A 10,256-nucleotide genomic window follows, 5' to 3' on the forward strand; every position below is an offset into this window, starting at 1 on the left:
TGGTTTAACCTAACAAAAGCAAGGGACGAATTTGAAACAAGGTGAAGGACAAGCACAAGCGCAAGCAACACGAAGGCAGACTTTGATGTCTCCTCATCCCGCATAGTGGCAGTGGTAGCAGGGGTCCTCTTCCTGCTCTTTTGGAATTTCCAGACCTATTTTGATGTTGTTGATTTTCTTCCTTAACTGGTAGGTGGCGTACGCAACTATCATTGTGTACTCGATGAGGTAATCTGGCAGTGGGTTGATCCCCCACAACTTATGGTCTTTCTTCCTATCGATCTTCTTCTTCATTCCTCTGTAGAATGGGTGGATGATGCTGGCTGCAACATCAGCCAAGGTGTCGTACTCTTTTCTGGTGTTTGGAACTCTCCCGTTGCGCTGAATGTCGATGAAGTTGTTGGGGTTGATCTCCAAACCAGACTTCTTCAGCATCTCTTTGTCATCTTTAATGCTGAAACCGACAAAGGTGTATAACTTCTCCTTCTTCAGGAGCTCTTTGAGGCGCATGGGCCTGCAAGGGGAGACAAATATTGAAGATTAGTGTTCTTTTTTCAAGATTTAATTCTTCTATTTTTTTTGGTTTACAAGTGATGAATCCATGAGGTAGATGCTTATATAGTATAAGTCATGGATGAATGTAGTTCAGAAACTAGTACAAAAAGTTTTGAAATTAAATTCAAGTACACCATGCTATTTTTGTTTTTGGTATCTTCAGTGCTTCACCAAATGCTTCACCAAGTTCAAAAACCTATACCAGAGTCAATGATCTATGTGCTGCTTAGTGCCTGTTTAGTTCTCTTCTGCTGAATAACAGAACCTAAACCGGTGCTTCACCAAGTTCTTACTTATTTTTCTGCTGAAAATAACATCAGACCAAGTTCAGAAACTACTTTTGTACATCAAGTTCAGAAACATCTTTTAATACATCAAGTACAGAAACTGCACTGGTGCATCAAGATTAGAAACTACAGTACTACATCAAGTTCAGAAATTAATCTTGTGAAACAATTTCAGATGCTATGCATCAGGTTCAAAATATATTATAGTGCATCTACTTGAGAAACATGCACTAGTGCATCCACTTCACAAACTAGAGTAGTACATCTAGTTGGGAAACAAGTTTAGTGAAATTTTGAGGGAGCAATACTAATTAAACAGGTGAATGAAGCGGGCGAATGAGTAGGATGGTTCACCATTTTCTGGCCGCGGCGATGTGGTATACATTGCAGAGTTCCTCCATGCATAACTGCAAAACTGCTGCCATCTGCGGAGGTTTATCTTTTATGGTAAACTCCATATCGACGCCGATGAAGCTAGGATACAAGCCGCCGCCCTTCATCCTGAGCCTCCTGATCAACTCGTCATCCTTGTCTGGTTCGCTGGTGCAGATGACCTCCAACGTTCCTTGCCGTGGAGGTCCACCTTCTCCAGCGTGGTGGTGTAGTCGAGCTTCTCCCCGGGGACGTGAACATCGTCGAGGTTGCTGCTCTGGTCGGACGTCTCGCCATGCTGACGCTTGGCAGACGGTTTCTCCTCCATTGCCCTCCTCCAGCGACTGTGGGCTTCAAAGAGAGGTGTTTGTGGGGAGTTTGTAGTGGAGATGGAAGTGACAATGGTGGTTTTTGGAATGAGGCAGGGATGGAGTTGAATGGGGCTTTTTGAGAGCGTGGTTTGGGACGTGGGGGAGGCGGTTCGTCACGGTCGTGGGGGTAGTGCTCGTGAGGCGCCGTTGCAGTCCGTCGTGACAACCGCCCAGTGGGTGGCGCGGGCGGTGGCCTAGAAGAGCGAACTGTCCAATCCAATTTCTTTGCCAGGGTATTCATTGGTCGCACTGACTAGTCTTGTCAAGGTGTACTTATCGGTTGTTTTTCCCACTTGCACTTCTCAGGATCGTTAATGATGGCATTTTGTACTGTTTGAGTGACGAATACTTTGTGATGTTTTCAGTGTGGAGGTTTAGTTTAATTTTGCACTGAAGTCTTATACACTAGTTGAAGTGAACACTTCTTTCAGTGCACTGTGGGTTGTTGCTCAAAAGCGAGACTTATTTTATTTTCATCTGTCCCAACCTAAGTTAGGCCTTTATAGTTTTTGTACCCTCTTCTTAGTGTACTTATGGTTTAGTGTTGTGATACTGAATTGTAATTTCATACATCGTAAGGCTTTGAAAATTGGTGTCATAGTGGTGCGTGGATGTAGCGCGAGTGGACTGGCCCTTCCTGGTTTTGTAGTACTGTTGTCATATATATGTTTGAACTGAAGTTTTTTTGGGATTGAGATTATTTACGACGAAGTCGTTAATTTAGCTCTAGCCAGATTTTATGTAAATAAGAAATTAAGCAGAATTGACAAACAATATTTCTTTGAACTTCTTGCATTTTAGAGGTTGTGCTTTTGGTCTTCGGTTCGAAGGGTCGTTTCTAAACGGTCCTATTGTATGAGTAATTAATAATGAAAACTCCTGATGACATGACATGTTCATATAGCCAGCAACTAGCTATATTACTAATCATGCTCTTAGTGCGGTATCATAGGCCAAATAATGAGTTGACATTATATTGAAAGAAGAGAGAGAAGGGAAATGTATCGTAGGCAAAGTAGTGGAGACACAACTCTTAGCTTGTTTCCTTGTGTTGTGTAATTAACAGTATGATCTGATGTGGCTTATCTCCCTGTTTTTTGCCCGGTCTCTTCTCTCCATAACTAGGCCACACAGTTGACATGCCAATATGATCCGTAAAGCAATTATGCAATATGACTTGTACAACACCTCACTCACAATGCATTATGATGATTGTCCTGTTCTACTAACTATCATTACGTGTTATGAGTCGATGCATTGAGCGTGCCCTTACCCTCCACCACAAAATGTAAAAAAAATAAAAAATTATGATGACAACTAGTCTTCTTTGGTAAAATAAATCAAATAGTACACCAGTTCTATCCCAAGCCCGGTGAAGTAATAGTCCGTGGCGACTTCATCAATCCCAGTGGAAAGAAGTCAACTATAAAAGCGTCTGTGATGACTTTATCAGTCTCTATGAAATGCTTATACGGATAGGGTGTGAGATGATGAACAATTACGTCCGTAGTGTGTTAAAAAAAATCGAGTGTAACGGAGACACAATTTCAGGCAGTACCGACACCTGAAAGCCGCACGCAATTAAGCACCGCACCCCCGGTGCATATCTTAACCCCCACCACATGACCCAAATCAGATGCATCGCTACGGTTATGCCCTGAACAAATGACATAAAAGCTAAACGCAGCTATAGTACAGTATGTAAGCAGTGCAGAGGTATTATTGTGCGGGGACTACGAGCAGTATGACGGATGTGCGCATCCTCCGACCACGAGATGTTTTTCCATCTCGTTTTGAAAAAGGCAGTACTATTAATCAGAGAATGTGCATTGCAAAAATAATAATAATAAAAAGAAGAAGAAACCGACATTCATTCATCGGTAGACATGTGCGCGAACACAAGAATGGCTCTCCGCTCGTTATCACCGTATTCCGACGAGACTGTAGAATGTCGACCCGGTCAGTCCCGGCCCATGAGGGGCACTGAATCCCCACACGCATCCAATCCGAAAGCGAGACGAGGAGGAAGAAAAAATCCATCCTGGAGAGAGAGAGAGAGAAGGGAGAACAAGAAGCCTGTCCCTCCGGCGAGACTCTCCCTGTCATGAGCTCCCCCTTAAAAAAAGGGTGCAGTGCAGTGCAGTGCTCTACCTACAGGGAGGGACGGAGAGAGAAAGCAGAAAAGGATAGGGAGAGCCCAAACCCTGGGGGCATGGGGGGAAAAGAATCCCAAGCGCACGAGCTCACACAGCCTTTTCAGTCCAACAAACAAAATCAGATCCATCAGTCTTCTCCTACAATATACTACTACAACCAAAACCTACATGCATCTAGTACAGTTAATCCCATTTTCTATAGTCTGTGTGTGTGTCAATAATAGTGAGTAGTACGGTATTAGTAGTTCTTTGTGCGTGTGTGTGCTACTCTTTTAGAAGTGGTGGTGTATTTTATGGAGTAGTAGTAATACACGTAGAAACAAAAAGCGTGCTTCCTTTGACTCCTCCACTTGCCCTCCCCTATCTATCCATCCAGTACCACGGCAGTCTCCTAAGTGTCATTTTCTCAGACTTGGTGATGCCTGCCCCTCCTAATTAAACAAGCGAGATAATAACCTCACATTCTCTCTCTCTTCAGTTTCTCTCTCTACCTTTTTATACAAGCAAGAGCAATAAGGAAGGACAGCACAAGAAACCAATTCATCCCTGGTGTCTCTCATGTTAGGAGGTTGAGAGATAGAGATAGAGAGAGAGAGAAGTACTAGTAGTAACTCCAGTACTAGAGACAGATACAAAAGGAGACATCACACCACCCCCCAGCCCAGCCCAGCCAAAGCGCAAGCATTCCCAAGCAACACAACACGGCCGGCCGGCCTCCCAAGAACACCAAGAACCTTCCTCCGATCCTCCCCTTTCCCGTCCCACCAATCCGACCTAGGTGTCTGTGCGTGCTAGCAAGGCACGTACGCTCCGATCGGGGCGCGCCGGTGGCCGGGAGATGGAGGCCAGCTCGGCTGCGTCGCCGGACCTCTCGCTGCACATCAGCCTGCCCAGCACTGGGCCGCCGACGGGCCCGGGGGGCGGCGGAGGCGGGCGCGGGCCTGTGGGCGGCGGAGGCGGGGATCCCTGGAGGAGGCTGAACGGGTCCACGGCGTCCACGGAGCTGTCCTTGTCTCCGCCCCTCCTGGCCGCCGACCAGGAGGGCGCCGCGCTGCCGTGGCGGCACAGGCCTTCGTCGTCGGCTGCGGCGTCCTCGGCCGCCACCACGTCCGCCCAGGCCGCGCTGATGACCATGCCGATGCTGCAGCCGCTGGACGCGGGTGTCGGCGGCGCGTCGGCGGCGCCGCCAATCCGGGGGATACCTATCTACAACGGCGCCGGGGGCTTCCCGTTCCTGCCGCCGGCGCCTGGGGGAGGAGAAGGGCACCACCTCCCGAAGGTCGGGTTCTACAGCTACCACCATCCGGCGGCGTGGCCCTCCTCCCTGGGATCGACGTCGCCGTCCTCTCTCGGGCCGGGGCCGGCGCCACCCGCGAATTCCTTCGACCCCACGGCGGCGTTCCTGTCGTCGGCCGCGCACCATCGGATGCTGTCGGCCTCCGGAAGACTAAACGGCATGCTCTCCGACACCCTGCGTAGCTACGGCGCCCCCGGCGGCGGCGTCGGCATGGGTCTCGGCGGACACCATCATCATCTCCACGGCGCGCAGCCCTTCGGGCTGGGGTCCCGGTTCATGCCCAAGCTCCCCGCCAAGCGCAGTATGCGCGCGCCCCGCATGCGCTGGACCAGCACCCTCCATGCCCGCTTCGTCCACGCCGTGGAGCTCCTCGGCGGCCACGAGAGTACGTACCACTACCACCAAACCAATCTCTCCGACGCCGACGACGAGCGCGCGCGCTACCTACGTAACGTAGTACCTTTCGCTGATCAAAATCTAACCTCTGGCAGGGGCGACGCCCAAGTCAGTCCTAGAGCTCATGGACGTGAAGGATCTGACGCTAGCGCATGTGAAGAGCCATCTCCAGGTACCAGCAATTCTGAACCCCGATCCCTCTAGCTTGCTCCCAAATCCGCGGTCTCGCGTCTTCTTGCAGCTCGTCCCGTTCTTGTTTGGGTCAGACAGGAAAGCCAATGCAGTAACTCCTGAGTTAGTGAAGAAACTGCCATTCTTGGAGGTAGTGAGAGAGAGTGAGGCCAGTGTTTGGGGATGTGTGTGCGCGCGAGCGAGAGAAAAAGTTGCCATCATTACTCAATAATGCAATGTATGTGCATCTGTGCGCGCCTGCCCACCTAGCTAGCGTGTGTGTTCGCGTCTCGTCTGTGTGCACGGCCCGAAGCGCTCACCTCCACGAAGAAAGAGAAGCACAACTGCACAGGGACGACGAGAGAGAAGAACAAGAGAGAGAGAGAGAGAGAGGAAAGAGAGAAAGCTACTGGCTAGGAAGGCTCCAAGGCGAGGGCATTGGCATCATAGTATTTCTCCTTGTCCACTTCCGGGTGTTGCCTTGCGCGCCGATCCATCTGCTGATCCATTTGCTTGTCTTCTTCCCACCTCATCAGTCCTGCTAAACCGCGCTGCAATCCTTCTTGTTTTCTTGCTTGTGATTTTTTGCCGTTTCTTCTCACTCTGCTGCATGCCCCTTTCAGATGTATCGAACCGTCAAGAGCACTGACAAGCCTGCGGCCTCAGGTAATTCGCATTGCCATCCCTCGTCAAGAACTCCATTGCATCGCTCTTGTCTACACCTCGCCTCTGCTTACTGGTAATCAATGGAGTGGTGGTACTAATCTATGACGCTCCTTGGGTGCATGGCTGGCACTGTGACCTCATTCAGGCCCGACCGACGGCGGCTCCGGCGACGACGACTTCCCCAGCGCCGGTGGCCAGGTCGGGTCCGGTGGCGACAACAACATGTGCCCGAGGCCGTTCCCGGAGCACCGGTCCACCTCCGAGGGCGCGGCGAGCTCCGTCGGTGGCGGCGGCGACATGGACCAGTCCTCGGCAGGGAACGCCAGCACCAAGTGGAGCAACTCCTCAAGGTACCGTACCAGCTCAAGTCACATGACAGCCTACATGTGAATGTTGTGCACACATCATCAGTTTCATCACACATACCCCTCCATCGTTTGTTGTTTCACGCCTTTTGATCTGCTTTTACACATATCTGTAGGTAACAGCGTAGAAGTATCACTAGATAATTAATAAGTAGTGTGTTTGGTTTAGTTTTTGTCGTGCTTAATTGCTCGCTTAATCCCAAAGAAACACCACCAAACAAACTTTTGTTTGTATGGATTGACACCTGAAAAAGTTGGGAATATTTAACCAGGCTAACATTTGTACCAGTAGATCATCTGCTGATGGCTAAAGCTTAAAAGAATGTTTTGGGGGCACACACACACACCTGGAAGGGAAGGTACACACAGGGCTGCCTACATCTATAGGCGGCCAATGTTGTGTCACGGAAACGACCAAAACATCACAACCCCCAAGACCACCATTGACCTCAGCAGCCACAGCTTCTGCTCTTTGTTTTGTCTATGTAGAACTATGATATCACCCGCAATATTTTTTTTTTGTAGAACTAAGATATGAATATATGTACTACATAAATGTACACTACTAGTACGTATATTTATATTTTTATACACAAAGATATACTACTATATAAATATATAAACATGTTGTGTGAGTTTTTGTGTGCGTAGGTTCTTGGGTATTGTCCATTGTCCTCTTCTCTGAGTGTCTCTCTCTCCCGCGTCAATCCTAGGGAGGTGGCTAGGTAGCTCCATTATCTTTTCTTATCAATGCATGGCTCTGATTCCAGGGTGGGTGGGGCTTTGACCAGACATGCTCTATTGCCTAGGAATATGTAACCAAGGACTTGCTGCATTCTTGGTTCTTTCCACCTCCCTCCTCCGGTCACTTCAATGCCTTTTTTACTCCTATTTCTTGGCCAATTGTTACTAACACGCCACTCAATTGTTCCTTAGTAGATATAGTATATCAGCAGAGCCATGATTGTTTTCTTGGATAGAATCATCTATTTAATCTTCATTGCCCTAATTTTTTTCGCCCTTTTTTCAGCCATTTCATGTATTTTCCCGTGTAAAAATTAATGTAGCCATGCTATTACAAGCTAATCTATCTTTTTTACAAAATGAATTTGCAAATGATATAGGTCTATACTCCGTGGTATTAGAGTAGGTGTAAAATATTATTTAATTAACAATCTTTCCATTTATTTTACTATTTCCTTGCTTGTCGAGAACTTCAGAAACTGGCTTTGGTTTAAATTGCAGGAGAATCATAATTCATAAATTAATGTCTTTTATATGGCTACAAGCCAAGGACTGTCACAGTGCATAGGTTTTTCTGTATGCTTATGGAAAAATTAATTCATGGTGACCAAGTGAACATGCATGCAACTATTTTCCATAGAGATATTTGGATGTACATCACTGCAAAAGTTTGTGATTTTGAATGTGCTACGGGCCACTAGAACGACAAACTTGTGTTATGTCATTTCAATTTTAGGCTCTCCATCAAATGCTCCTTAATTATACTTCTTATCCTAATTTCATCATGTAGTCAGGCATGTAAAAACATAATGTGTACTTGTCTCAAGAAAAAGGTAAAAAAAAATGTAGTGGATGCATATTGATCTGTTTAAAAAGAAAATTCATGGTTGAACTTTTCCCCATGTTCCTGCCATCTAGAACAACTTCCAAAATGATATTGTGCTTCATCAGAACTGATCCAGACGTATATAAGTAGGTATATATGTAAATGTAAAGTAGTGGCGTATCTATGCTTGATATTATTGACATGCAAAGTCTGCGGTCCCTCAATGTTAACAGTATATGTTTGTTCCTATCAAGACAAAAGCACTTTAAAACGGTTTGGTGCTGGGTTGTTGTTATATGTTTATAGAGTAGTGATAAAGGAAGGGCACTTTCCTTGATGTCCCAAAATCATGTGTAGACTGAGAAGAAAAGAACTGTCAAATTCATGATCTCCAACATGTGGGTCATATATAGTCATACACAAACCTCTCTCTCTCTCTCTCTCTCTCTCTCTCTCTCTCTCTCTCTCTCTCTCTCTCTCTCTCTCTCTCTCTCTCTATGCTCAAACAGTCAAACGTTGTAGTGTACACTGTACAAGATACAGGCATACATAGAACTCTACATTTGCACGTGCATAAAGAACTCCAGTCATTAGATATGTGCAATGCACCAATTTGAATTGTCAATGTATAAAGAGTCCTCTATAAAAGCCAAGAGCACTCTTCCTGAGTGTGTTGTTACTCAAGTACACGGAGAAGCATTAGATTCTTTGCTTGTGTGTGTCTCTCTTTACCTTAAAATTCTTCCCCGCAGCAGCAGCAGCAGCCTGGCTTGCTGATGAAGATGGGCTCGCCTGTACATGCCATTGCACTGCACGACTGAACCAAAACCGGAACATCTTTTAAGAGCTTTTCTTGCCTAGAAAGAAGCTATATGTGTAACGAACCGATCAGGAAGAGCAACTGTTGTTACTCTCTTTAGCCAAAGCTAACTATCTATACACTGGGCAAGTATTGTTCATCCATGGTATGCATGTTCCTATCTGCAGTGGTAAACTTGCCATACATATATAGATACAAGCATGCCCAGTTGTAGCAAGCACTTGGAGAGACCTACTTTTACTATTTGGTCAGCCTCTTGATTTGGAAAGCTGCTGGTAACTGATCATCAACTTTGCTAATTTGGAAATTCGTTCTCCTTGTGCATGCAGGGACCCATGGGTGTCATCTAATTCTTGCAACATGGATGCTCATCGCTCCATTGGACTGTCTTCTCCAATGGAGGTACGTACGTATATGCATGAGCCCATTATTCTAATATGATGTCTCAAAAGACATGTATTTGCACATTTGCATTGGTTGCTACTTGCTACATGCATGTTTTTTGTTGATCCATGTGTGTTGTGTGTCTGTTACAACAGAACATGGAGCCCTGCAGATCAACCGGCTCGCAAGTGTCGAACCACGAGCTGAGCAGCCCGAGCCTGGAGTTCACGCTGGGGAGACCGGACTGGCATGGCGCGGATCATGACTAGCCATTGAGTCATCAGATCGACAAGAAAAACCTAGCAACGCTAATTTTCGGTCCAAGATAGTACACCGGTACTGATCATCTTTTAGTTGAGTTTGCCCCGGCCCCAAGTCCGTCCGCTTCCGTGAAGAAATCAACGGCAACTTCAGACATATCGCTCCGCCGGAATAGGAGAAGCACCCAGCATGGTCGGGAAAAGCTATATATATACCGGATTGATATCTGTTAGTTTAAATTCGAGGTTTCTTTCTTGGTTCCTATATATGTTTTGCCGGCCGGCCCATGCATGCATGCCTTGTACTCCTAGCTAGCTACTCCTAGATAGTAGTTTTATTATCTTCTCTTGGGCATCTTTGATTAGTTGTGTTCCCTTCTTGTGTGGCGAGATCTATTATAGTTGCCCGGCGTGTGTGAGTGACTGAGTGGTCGGTGTGACGTTGGTGCAAAGTGTAGCGTGTGAAAGGAGGTGCGTACGATGAGCACATGGAAAGTTGGAAAGGCCAAGAGAGGAAAAAAGAATGAGTTGTGGTGAAGCAATCTGTGCCTTGCATTGGTGGTGTGCATGACGGAATGATTTGATC

The 10,256-nt window shown here is 46.8% G+C and overlaps 1 protein-coding gene across 1 annotated transcript; it reads left to right on the plus strand.

The window, feature by feature from the left end:
* The first annotated feature begins 4,352 nt into the window (after positions 1-4,352).
* On the plus strand, positions 4,353-10,039 carry LOC123111904 (probable transcription factor RL9). Its single transcript, XM_044532784.1, has 6 exons — positions 4,353-5,423; positions 5,530-5,606; positions 6,229-6,271; positions 6,417-6,621; positions 9,356-9,428; positions 9,566-10,039. The coding sequence occupies exons 1-6, from the start codon at positions 4,580-4,582 to the stop codon at positions 9,677-9,679; spliced, it is 1,356 nt and encodes a 451-aa protein (XP_044388719.1). The 5' UTR covers positions 4,353-4,579; the 3' UTR covers positions 9,680-10,039.
* Positions 10,040-10,256: the final 217 nt, after the last annotated feature.

This window comes from Triticum aestivum, chromosome 5B (assembly GCF_018294505.1).
Source record: "Triticum aestivum cultivar Chinese Spring chromosome 5B, IWGSC CS RefSeq v2.1, whole genome shotgun sequence".
Classification (NCBI taxonomy): Eukaryota; Viridiplantae; Streptophyta; class Magnoliopsida; order Poales; family Poaceae; genus Triticum; species Triticum aestivum.

Coding starts and splice junctions, on each gene's coding strand:
- LOC123111904 (XM_044532784.1), top strand. CDS start 4,580: ATGGAGGCCAGCTCGGCTGCGTCGCCGGACCTCTCGCTGCACATCAGC. Junction 6,622..9,355: donor AAGTGGAGCAACTCCTCAAG/GTACCGTACCAG, acceptor TTGTGCATGCAG/GGACCCATGGGTGTCATCTA. Junction 9,429..9,565: donor GACTGTCTTCTCCAATGGAG/GTACGTACGTAT, acceptor CTGTTACAACAG/AACATGGAGCCCTGCAGATC.